This window comes from Apis florea, unplaced genomic scaffold (genome assembly GCF_048593485.1).
Source record: "Apis florea isolate Af1SG1 unplaced genomic scaffold, ASM4859348v1 contig_3068_pilon, whole genome shotgun sequence".
NCBI lineage: Eukaryota > Metazoa > Arthropoda > Insecta > Hymenoptera > Apidae > Apis > Apis florea.
Window position 1 is genome coordinate 1,201,289 of NW_028256700.1, and position 12,871 is coordinate 1,214,159.

The window sequence follows — 12,871 nt, forward strand, 5'->3', positions numbered from 1 at the left end:
AGGCATAATACGAATCGGCCGAGGAAGTACGCCATTGAAGCCAGTGACTCATTGGTCGAAGCATTCGCACGCAAGAAAATATATCTGTCCGTTACCATAGAAAAAAGTGTGACGTCACGATCGGCTGGTAAGCCAGCGTGCAGCTTATCGATGAAGACGCACGAGCGGGAAAAACTGTGGTATCCCGAACGGAAGGAATCGTTCGTCTCCAATTCCCATATATATATATATATATGTATATACACACATACACACATACATACATATATATATATATATATCGAAAAGCACGTGCGGTCAGCGAGAGAAAATTTTACGTTTGGATTGGCGTGGCGAGGCGAAGAGGAGAAGAAGCGTGCGTGTCGCTCGTGGTTCTCCGCTGAGGCGGAGGGGGGAGAGGAGAAGAAAAGAGGGCGACACGGCGCGTTATTATTATTATTATTATTATTATTATTTAGCGGAGCGGGGAGGCGAAAGGACGGGCTCACCTGGCTTCTCAAGATTTTTCCAGATCGGTCTCCAAGCGATCTCTCGTTTTTCCGGCCACTTCGGCCGCTTATTACGCCTGCCTACTACAAGGGATGGTATCTTTGGTACACGTTCTAGGTGGTTCACCCCTCTCTCTTAAGGGGCAACTACCCCTACACTCGCGTGAGGCTCTCCCTATCCTCGTCCCGCTTCAACACCGTGCGAGCGAGAGAAAGAGAGAGAGAGAGAGAGGGGAGACACCCTTCATCCTTGAGGCGGGGTCCCAGCCACCCCGCTGCTAGGTTCGCTAGGATCAATACCCGCCATCCGAACCGAAGTCCAAGCCACCCTCTCTTTGCCTGCGCTGCCTGCCTGTGCCTGCCGAAACCTGCCTCTGCCAACTTCGTCTCTCTCTGTCCGAGTCCCTCCGGAGAATTCCAAGCCAAATCCAACATCCCGCTTTCTCGAAAATCGTCTGGATGGAGAGGTTGCGATTGTTCCTCGTCCACGTGTCACGACGCCGTCCAAAGAACGATCGATCATTTCGAGGCGACAACAAGTTGGAGGGCAAGATTGGAACGTCGCGCGAGGAGAAGAAGAACTCGAAAGGAACGAGGAGATTTTTGTTACCGCGTTCAAATCTTCTGATTGAACGTGTTCACGAATGAAAAGCGAGGATTATTAGTTAACGATCGAATATTTTAATAGATGGAAAATTCTTAGCTCTTCGAGTTAAACCGTTCGTTAAATCTTCTTTCCCCGCCCTCTCGATTCGACAGAATCGATGTAATCCCTCGACTAATAAGCCCCCTTCTTCTTCTTCCCAGCTGTTAATACATGCATGCACGCACGTTCGAATACGAACTTACCACGAGACTTTAGCAAGAAAAAAATAATGAAAGCTTGGATCGAGCGTTGGAGAACGTCGTGAAAATTAACCTTGCCCCCCCCCCTCCCACGCGTCTTCGAGGCCGAAGAAAAGTAAAAAAAAGAAAAAGAAAAAGAAACCGAGCAGATGCATTGTCGCGTGGTTAGTAATGTATAAAGTATGACCATCGGATCGGTTGTACCGAGTTATGTTTAATTCATCTTCTCTTTGTCCCCGTTACTCCGTGTACAAAACCGACGCGAGACGATTTTTCGAGACGTTTACACGGAGAACCATGCATCAAAATGATGTTTTTTTTTTTTTTCTTTTTTTTTTTTTTTACGTATCCGTCTTCCTAGAATCTATTTGATCATAAAAATAAACGTGTGCTCTCGTATTTACAAGGAGGCTTGATACTTCGATAATACGTTAAAAGAGATTGATACTTCTTATCGCGTGTCGTTTGTAATAATTACACGTTTCTTTAACAAGATCGATATGTAAAATAGGTTCTAATACGCGTATTTAATATTATATCGGAAGGAAGAGCGACTTTTCCCTTCTTTTTCTTCCCTGGCACAGATGCCAGAAAACCTGTCATATCGCATTCTCAAACCTTTACAAATTCCCTTCTTCGCGTCTATTTAAATAGAGAACCCGAGTGGATCGGATCTAGTTTTGTATTCGAGTTTGACGAGTATCAGGGAGCGAACGAAACAGCGCCTGTTGCTTCTGCATTAAACCAGTCGACCAAAATTGTCGAGTTCTATATATATATATATGTACTACTACAAAGAGAAAAAAAACACCAGTTGCTTTTAAATTGTACCACTTTGTTACAAACAGAAGAGATTAGAATTTAAATCGTCACATTTGTAAGGGTAAAATGGTCTATCTCTTTCTTTCTTTAAATTTGGAGAGATAAATTCTCGAAAACAGAATTCTCGTGCCGAGTCGAACGCGGGATACACGCTCGAGCTACTTTCATTGAACGTAAATCCACCGTTTACGCGACATTAAATTATTTCGGTACAGAAGAAGCTGGACAGGCCAGGGATCGATGAACGAGGAGATCGAAATTATTCCAACGAAATCTAGATAACAAATAATTAAATCTCAGGGAGAAAAAGACAACAAAAGATGTTCGCGAACGCGAGAGAGAAGAGGGGAGTACATCAAGCGACCGACACCGACCGAGTTGCAAAATCGCTCCAACGTCGCATCGAAGTCGCTCGTCGAAACGCTTAACAACGATCGTTGAAGTCTAAACAACGAGAACGGCGAAAAACAATAATAACGATCGAGCGTTGAATTATCGACCGGGTTCGTCGATAAGGAAGATCGAAAAGGATGGAAAGTTTTTTCTCGAGACGAGAAAAAAACTCTACCCCCCCCTCCCTCCCTCCCTCTCGAGCACGAAAGGGTTGAAGGGAAGATCCATGGAACCCATATCGCGTCGGGGAGAACCTCGTTCCACTCTTTCTTCCTCTCGTTATTGCTACAAACGCAAGAGGGGTCAGAGCCCGCCGTTTGGAGGGCGGAATTGCGAGGGAGATTTCCACAGGAGAGGAGGGGAGGTGAAACGCACAGGGGCTGGAAGGCACGCCCGAGGGTGATGGTGTTGCACGATGGTAACGCGGATGGTAACCGGGCCGGGCTTGGATCACCGGATGACGTCATTGCCGCGTTACCAGGATACCAAAGATCAAAGACCAATGAAAACGTCACCTTCTCCACAACTAACTCTCTGATCTCGAACTCGATCTGACAATAGATATTTTTTTTTTTTTCCCCTTCCCCCTCCGTTAGCACACGCGTGCTCTCTCTCTCTCTCTCTCTCTGCTCCTCGCCAAACAGAAGTCAAGAGAATCGCGCTGACCGTTGTGTTTATGATAATAAACGCCTCTGTCTTCGTTCTCGATTTCTATCTCGACAAGTGGGGAGGGAGGGAGGAGGATGGATATCGCGGAGAGATTACGTGGCGTGATATTTTATTTATTACCTGTTGCCGAAGATATCCGAGCCGAAGGAAGACGAGAACGAATAATAATAATAATAATAATAATGATCTATGATAATCTCAACCCTGCATTCGTTCCGCCTTGTTGTTTAGCCGCGCGGTTGTGTTTAACCTTGACACACGATGGGACGCACAGATGCTTCTATCGAGGTGGTATTCAAGAGAATGAGAATGATTTATTCGTTGGGAACCAGGCTGCCTGGAGTTACTACCCCTTCGACTTTTCTATCCTCTGAGGGATAGGAAGCAAGCTTTTAGGAAATGTTGGAAAGTTTGTTTGTATTTCGATTTATATTTCTTTATCGATTCCTGTCTACGAAAACCGGTATCGTTGAGAACGTTCTAATTAAAAGGGGCCGAGCGTGTAATGGATCCCTAAGTTCGATTCTAACAAGCTCTAACAGCTTTGACAAACAATCCTTTTGGTTTTTAACGAATTTATTCGGATGGATCGTTTTTCCGTTCCACGAGAAGAGCTCGAGAAAAGCTTCTTGCTCCTCGATATATATCTGTAGGAATTTTGCTGCCTACGCAAGTCTGGTTTCCATCTTCCAACGGGTCAGGTTTGAGGAATCATGTTGGTTAGATCGGGTTCGAATGCTTCTTCGAATTTTTCTCCATCCAACCGGTTGAATCGATATTTAAATTCTATGTGAATAGGAAAATTACCTCCGAGGTCCTCGCTCAAGGTCGACTAACGGATTGTAAATCAAACGGACGAAAACAATTTTCCTCGAGTATTTCGAGAATATTCGAGAACAGTGGACAGGTTTATGGCACAATTGCGATAATTATTTACGACTTTAAACAGGTATTACCAATTGGTGGCCCGTTTTGTTTAAAATATATTATACGTATAATTCCGGAAAGCCTTCGGCTTTTCAAAAGGCCCCTCGAAAAGGCCCAACGGTCTTATCCCTCCGAGACAAAGCATTTCTATGGTCTCAGGTACCAAAACCTCTTCAAGGCCGCGCAAGGAAACGATCGGCGAACACTCGTGGTATACCTAGAAAATTCCAGGAAAGATTCCGTTATACACCAACGGTTCTACGGTCTTCTTTACCCACGAATAAATGGAGCTGGTACCAGTACGCACCCGAAGGGTTCATCTTCTCGAAGGGCTGTTTAATCGAGGAATATTTACGAAAGGAAAAGAAAAAAATTTCCTAAAAATTACGTACACGCGCTTCTTCATCCCATAACGATTCGCCTTATTTTATCGAAGGCTCACCCTCGAAAAGAAAGAAAGAGAAAAAAATAGAGAGAGAGAATTATCGAAAGAGGGCGAGGACTCGAGAAAAGCGCGCGCTCGTATAATACGGCGACCGGCCGCCACCAAAAATACCCACGAAGGATACGCAATACCCGTGAGCGTGGACGGGAGGAGAGGAGGAGCGTGGTACGCGTGCGTACGCCTACGTTAGAGGGGTACACGCACGCACACAGGCGCGCGCCGATAAGGAAGCGCGCGAGTGGAGTGAGAGGTGGACGCGGAGGGGCGCAAGGATCGACATCTGGCCGCGCGCGGTCCTTCGCCCGAGGGACCGAGGGACAAAGAAGACCTTCCCCTTTTCTTGGGGGGGCCTTGGGTTGGATTATATCGTCGCCTCTCGCTCGCTCGTATCTGGTACCGGCCGAGTGTGTAGTAGCCCGGAGTGGTGGCTCGACGGTCTGCACGTAACGACCCCACCGGTACCGTTTCTATGGTACCGTTCGCAGGGATTAACGCCCCTCTCAGACTCGCTCCACTTTCATCCGAGGCTGCGGGGTGAGACCGGCATCAGCCTTGGCCTGGGACCAGATCGAGAATACGTCTCTTCACGAATAACGATCAAATCGCGAACACGAGTTTCTAACAGACCTATCGTATATGTATGTATGTATAATGCACATCTTGGATACGCAGTGGAATCGGTTGGAATGGTAAAGAATTCGGAGGTAGGAATTGGATGGATAACGCAGGTAACGTTTAGATATTCTTTCCATAGAATGTATTTACTTTCTAAGTAATAATAAAGCTTTATTATTTTGAAAAGTTTTGGAAAGTCGTGAGTCAAAATGTGTACCTGGCATATTAATGTTGTGAAAACGACATTGTGAGTTTTTATCCCTTCGTAGAAGGAATTAATGATATTTGTAAAATGTACGGTACGTTTGAAAATCTTTCTCCGATATTGTTCCTCCTTGTGCTTGAAATATCTTGACATTTACGCTCGTTACGTTCGATACACTTTAAAGAAGATCGTTAAATTGTTCTACTACCCTTACTGTGAATATTATCAATACCGGTTATTATAAGTGTGGTAAATAGAAATGAACGTTAATTCAGAAGATTGTCATCGCTAGTGTTACGACCTCTATATTAGTCTCGTTTAACCTTTATGTAACGTAGCTAATTCAAACGTCCATAACAGATCGCGTAATTTAATTTTCATGTTTCTTAAAAGTTGCTCCTACAAATTCTTTTATGCCATATGATAAGAGGTAACGTAATTATTACGCGTTTTCTTTTTTTTTTTTTTTTTTTGTTGATTTGTGTACGAATGACACATCATCGACACATCGTATAAAACGAATCATTTTTTATTTATATATTTTCAATTGTGCTAAATATTATATGCACAATTCGAAAAAGATGCCCAGTTGATAAAGCGAAATACGAAGAGGCAATTCATGCCCGACCGCGAGATTTCCGAGTAACCAATCAATTCGAGGAAGTACAATTCCAAGCGTAAGAGGTTAACGACCAAACGTCGCTCTTTTTGTGCGTTTCCTGTTGCAACGATACGGAATATCCGATCATTATTATCTCGCGGATAAGTTGCGTTACATGTTTATAATAATAATAATAATAATAAAAATGGAACGAAAAAATAAATTGGCAATGGAATTAAAAATAAAAATAGGGAAGAAAATAGATTTTTATTTTATATACGACGAGAAAAGAGAGAGAGAGAGAGAGAAGAAGACTGATAGAAATAGTCATCCTGTTATCGACGCTACCGTGTTGCTTATCGTTCTACGGTCAATATTTTTCTCTCCCCATATTCATTTTTCCTTCTCACTTTCTCTCTCTCTCTCTTTCTCTTCCACTTCTCTGATTCCACATCGTTAGTGCGCGTTTGCGCGCTCGTCAATGTTCCTCTTATCCCGACTTTATCGGCCGATAACGCCAATCTTGGATAGCATCGGCGATTACGGCGAAAAAAGGAAGTAGAACGGCGGTGTAGAAGCTCTTTTCGCCGATCGAATTTGTCGGTGCAGAGTGAGCGGCCGTTCTCCATGCTGGAGAACGTGGCACGGTAACAAGGCGCAACCTCGTTACAAAGACGATTTTACATGCGGTGTCTCAATTCTTCGTTACGACGGTATACCTTTCGAAATGCGCACCTATATACAACCGTGACTTCTTTGTATCTTTGTGAATTCGAGCAAAATAACCGAATGATTCTGTAATCGGAATGCCGATCCAAAACCCGACAACATCGACATGACGACGTCCAATGGAATTTGATAACGTGTACTGTAATGATGTCCGTGTAATGAGAACATTCGTTTCGAAATGGAAAACAATCTTTAGCTCCTGATAATAATCGTTTGGAGAACTCGTTATCGCTTTAATTGTAAAATGGAGCTTTCTTGTTGTTTCGAGGTGAAACATAGAACACGAGTACGTAGAACACGAAAGTCATACCAAGGTTATTGACGTAAACAATAATATTTTTAAGTAATACAATTAAACATTGTATTTTAATCTCATTACTAAAATAATTTTAATATTTTAGTAATGACAAGATTGCCAAGTGTTGGATATATTTAAAAAATATTGAATATATATTTATTAATCGCGTCAATTTTTTAAATTTTTATAAAATTTATAAATCTTTATCATATTAATTATATTAATATATGTTTTTCAACAATATGATATGATTTAAATAATAATACGAAAAATATATTTTCAATTAGCATATAAGTTAATTAAAAAAAATTACGTATTTTATTTTTGTTCGAATCGTTTCGTTTAATTGAAAATATCGAATTTATATATATATATATATATATATATATATATATATATAATAATAAATAATATAATAATAAATAAATATATATAATATATATATAAATATATTTCATATACTTATTATATTTACTATTTAAAAAATATAATAATAATAATGTAATAATGATTTATATCATATATGATTATATATATTTATATCATATATATAAAATTTTTGAATAATATTAAAGTTAATGAATATAAATTAAACAAATATAAAAAAAATTGTAGAACTTTACTCACCATTTGATACTTTTTTTGATGATGTTGCTAACAATCCTCTGAGATTTTCTAGTGGGTAAAGCAAGAACATCGTTATTTTTCTTTTTTCTGGTCCTCTTCTCCCTTACATTCTTCTTCTCCTGTGAAGCATTATTAATAGGAGTTTCATCTTCTTCTACAACCAATTCTTCAACTTTAGCAGAATTCTGTACCCATTCTGCTACATGATCCTGAACTTTTTGATCAGTCGATAATGCAGATTCTGCTCTTAATTCCTCTTCATTAATAAGCTCGCTAACAGTGGTAGGAGGTCCTACAATTCCTACTTCCATGTGTTCAATAGTCTCTATAGATTGTTTTGTCTCAGAATCTCTTCTAGATGATACAATTTCACTTATTACGACAATATTTGCTTTATCATTCACAATTTCTTTCACATTTTCTTTTTCTTTCTCTTTGTCCGTGTTTTTTTCTTTATTATCTTCACTATCACTTTTATTTTCTTGATTTAAATTTTTGGATTCCACAGGAAGCTGTCGAACCTCCGATGAACTTAAATTTTCGTGTACTACTTTTAATATTTCATTCAACGTTTCCTCTTCTTCTGAAATATTTTTAATATCCTTAACTTTTGAAGATGAATTTTCTATTTCTTTAGAATTTTCATCATTATCGATCTTCTTTAGTCTTACATTCATCGTTATATCTTCTTTTTTATGTTTCTCATTTTGAGATGAAATATTTTCAGTTTTGTTAAAATCATCTGAATTTAAATTCGATTCATCTTCTTTTACATCAATAATAGTAACTACATTTAAATTCTCTTCAGAAGAATTATTTGTCTCCAAGTTATTTTTATTAGAAATATCTTGCTTTTCTTGCTTATCTTCCACTTTTTTCGTAGATGTGGTAGGATTATTTAATATTTCTTTCTTATCTGCTGCTTTTATTAAATCTATAACTTCTATTTTATTCTCTGCCATTTTTACATCAATATATTCTAAAGATTCATTTGCAATATTTGCATACATATAAATATGTAAGTAATAATGAATTTTTGAGGTATTTTAAATTCACTGTTATCATGTTACCATACCATATGAGCATATGGTATTATCGACAAGTTAAACTATAAAGTTTTTCTTTCAAGCAATATATTATCCATTTGTGTGTTTCATTTTTATTCTGCAAAATAAAATATAATACATTAATGTTATAATTAATAATTTAATAAATATACAATAAAACGTAGATAAACGTATATACGTATATACGATATATACGTATAAATAACTGCTCTCTTTTATCGACAGATAGTCGGTAAATGCGATTACATTAACACGAATTTATCTTAAAGTTTGAGGTTAGAATCGTACAATATTATAACAAACATTATACAATATTACAACATGATACAATATTACAAAAAAAAAAAAGAAAGAAATAACAATAATAACACAATATCAATATATTTACAATTATATCGATATTCTATCGATATCATCTTTGTTCATCATTTGAAATGATGCAAAAGTTTTATCTATTAAGTAATAACATTAAAAATTGTAATAATTGAAGTTAAAAGAAACTATTTTCTGCGTGAATGATGTCTCAAACTTTATATCACCATTTCTATTTGCAGAAATAAAATTTATTGACTATTTTACGAATAATTAAATTATAAATCATTATTAAAATGTCATAGTTTATATAAAAGGGCTGTAGTTTATTTATATATTACTTTTACCGTGTTTTGCCAACCAATAATAATATTTAACAAAAGGTTATAACAATTGTATTTTAAATATATGAATTACCTTTTGTTATATTGCGTTTCACTTTATAATAATGAATATACACTTTATATTCACAATATGAAAAGCACTTCAGAAATAAATTGTAACATTTATTTGATTTGAAAGTTATTTAACGACACCATCGAAGTATAACATTGGCTGACACGTTCATAACCTCACTTATATTCTCTTTGACAATTCGATTACGATAGTGAATCAAAAGAGCACAAGAATAAAAGAACAATGTAACGTAATCATGTGCAATGTAACCAATATTAAAGAGAAAAAGATAAATCGAGAAGGCACATAAAATACTGTACACTAGAAGAATAAAGTCACAGGGACGTGTCAATCAACCCTGTTTTCTGTCTTTTTTCTCTTTCTCTTTCTTTCAAAGAGTACGCTTATTTTTACATTATGGCTGACGGTCACGGAAACAATCTGATCAAGACAATATGCAATATACTTAAAAAGAAGTTTTCACGATACCGAAGCAAAATGAGAACACGACCCCGTGGTACGTAAGGCTAGTGACCTCTACCTCTTTGAAGTGTACGTACTTATGTGTGCATGCATGTATTCCTGTGCGTCATACATTATAGTAAACCGACATGCTTACTTCTGATTTACTTACTATTATACGCATGTTGAACGTTCACGATTCAGATACTTATACAATCGTATTTTTCATTCGAAAAAACATCGTGAAATAGTTTAAGCCAATCATTGTACATATTGGTATATTTGCGTCGCATTATGTAGCATTTCATGTAATCTGTATCTTCGCGGATTTTTTTGTTCCGACCAATCAAACGCGTTTACACGTTTCTTTGACAGCGACGCCTTTCAAGAAAGACGAACACGATATTAATTGCCACTCTATTCAAGTTTATGAGACGATTTTTTACAAAAAATAATGCAAACGTTTCACACACCGGAAAAATTGTACGTACTCGTAGCACACTGTACTCAGACTATTTTTCGTTTGTGGCCAAGCCGCGCGCGCGTGTACCCAACAAAATGGCCGCTGCACGATATATGTGGTTATTTCTCACTTATATTTTTTTCTTTATACATTTTTCTTTTATAACGTAATATTGTTGTTATTTATAAATGTAATATAGTGAACACCTATAACACTTTTAAAAAATGATTTGACCTATATTGAAATTAAAAATAATTTAAAGGAATGAATAATCAATCTCACGTGATAGGATAGCGCCAATTTTAAATATGGTAAGACGTAATAACAAATGTTTTACGAATGTATATTTGTTTTCTATAAAAAAACGTATTAAAAAAATATTTTTAATAACGTGAAATTTATTAATTATTAATCCATTATTAATTTAATAACAAAAATAAATAAGAAAAATTCGTAATGTATTGTAAAAAAAAAAAAAATAGAAAAGTCTCCTAAATTACGATTTTACGTATTTTTACTAAAACTTACAAAGTGATTTTTTTACAGAATTTACATATTGTATAAAGTAAATAACACATATTTTAATATTTCTGATATTCATACAAAAAGTACATAGTACATATTTTGCACTAAGTTGAAATATTACCTTTTTAAACAAATAAATAAAATTATTTTTTAATAATAAATTATATCAAGCTATCGAAATATATATATCGAACAATATATTTAAATTTAAATTGGTCATATAAGGATTATGTGAATAATTTCTTTAAAAACATAAAACATATTGCATTGGTCTCGTATATTTACAGATTATTTATGATTTATAATCAATAATGTGTCGTACAATATATATATATATATCAACAAAATAATGTTTTAGTCATTCTTATAAAGCTAATAAAATCTAAAGGCTAAACAGTCAAGGTTGATCTAAAAGTTGGCTCCTCTCTGTACCGCGAACATTTTATTCGCCATCTTTTTCATGTTTGCTACCTAACAATAAATAAACAAACAAGTATAAATCTATACATTCCACGTGCCATCACACGTGGTGATCGAGAGTAAAGATGATAGTTAATATTTTGAACCACGAATCGCAGTGAACACGATGTCGAGCAGTCTCTTTTCAGTCTCTATCTAAATGCTTCTTAATCATAATTGTCTGAATAAAAATATTCAAGAACGTTTCCATGATATAGAACAAGGATATCTTTTTCTGTATATCTGAAAAATATTTTTTTTTTTTTGAAACAATTTGTTGCTACATACAAGAAAATAACATTATTTTCTTTTTTTTTAAATTTCTGCTAGAAAAAGTTGGTACTTTTATAGAAAGTAACAATATTCTTCAGCGATATTTCACGAATATAAATATTAAAGACAATATACTTTTCCTTTTTAATTAAAAATATACATTATCTCCGTTATTACTGTGAAAAGTACGTTTCTTTAGAAATTAAAATATATATTTTCTACTCTACTTTCTATTTTTTTTTAGAAAAGAATATTCAAACACATTTTTTTTATAAATTCCTTATTTAAAACAAAACATAACCAAAAACAACGGGTATTAACCTAATCATTAAACTAATCACATCCACGTTACAATTCAAGATGAAATTTTGAACAACGAAACAGAATTTTCATCCTTGTAAAACATCTTGAAAGATATTCGATAAAAATATATATTATTTCGAATCGTTTCGACGATTTTAAGACAGACAGACAAGAGAGAGAGAGAGAGAGAGAGAGAGAGAGAGAGAGAGAGAGAGAGAGAGAGATATTGCACATTTCTATCGAGACAACGTTTACGTTTCTTCATACACTCGTTAAGAATGTAGCATACATGGAACGTTGTTGAATTATTTAACGCGCTCGTTTGACTTTGCGTGATACAGAACGTTTCCTTCATCCATAAATCATGGAAAGTATGATTCGTTAGGAAAACAGAATGATATACGGCAACCTGTTAACTGCAAATCGGGAACATATAATCGGACATCGAATTGCATCATCTATTTTGGAGATACGCGCATTTAATAGTATACAATTCCGTTTATTGAAACCTCGTCCCGTATCGATGTCGGGTTTTTCTTCTTTTTTTTTCTCTCTTTTCCTTTTCTTATTCCAGTCGCAGTCGAGTTTTAATCGAATTCTCTTTGACAACGATCGTCTTTCTCGGTATTTGCCGGCTTCTACACATTTGCGAGTCTCTCTACAATCGAACCGATATTCTATTCACGCATTTTTAATCAATATATATATATATATTTTTAGACGTAATCATTTTCAGGAGCGTGCGTCGAACAATTTAAAAACGGATTTATTAATTTCGTTCTAAAGCGATAAACGAATTGTTATCCTATGTACACACGGTATAATATAATTCTTCTTCTTCTTCTGTTCCGGGTAAAACTAAGGATTTGAATAATTTTATTAACGATACGTACGTACACTTTGTCAGACTCGAGTGGAAATGACGTCGATGATCGATCTTCGCTAT

General features: G+C 36.1%; 1 protein-coding gene across 2 annotated transcripts in view; it reads right to left on the reverse strand.

The window, feature by feature from the left end:
* LOC100866330 (uncharacterized) overlaps positions 1-10,480 on the reverse strand; it is a 32,062-nt gene extending 21,582 nt beyond the window's left edge. Inside the window, exons 1-2 of one of the 2 annotated variants that reach the window (XM_012494937.3) lie at positions 10,075-10,480; positions 7,666-8,829 (exon numbers count right to left, since the gene is read on the reverse strand). In XM_012494937.3, the coding sequence (XP_012350391.2) occupies positions 7,666-8,675 (1,010 nt within the window). In that variant the 5' untranslated portion in view covers positions 8,676-8,829; positions 10,075-10,480. Of the gene's footprint in view, positions 1-7,665; positions 8,830-9,461; positions 10,005-10,074 lie in introns of those variants that run through there. The other variant, XM_003690883.4, reaches the window with a different exon arrangement.
* Positions 10,481-12,871: the final 2,391 nt, after the last annotated feature.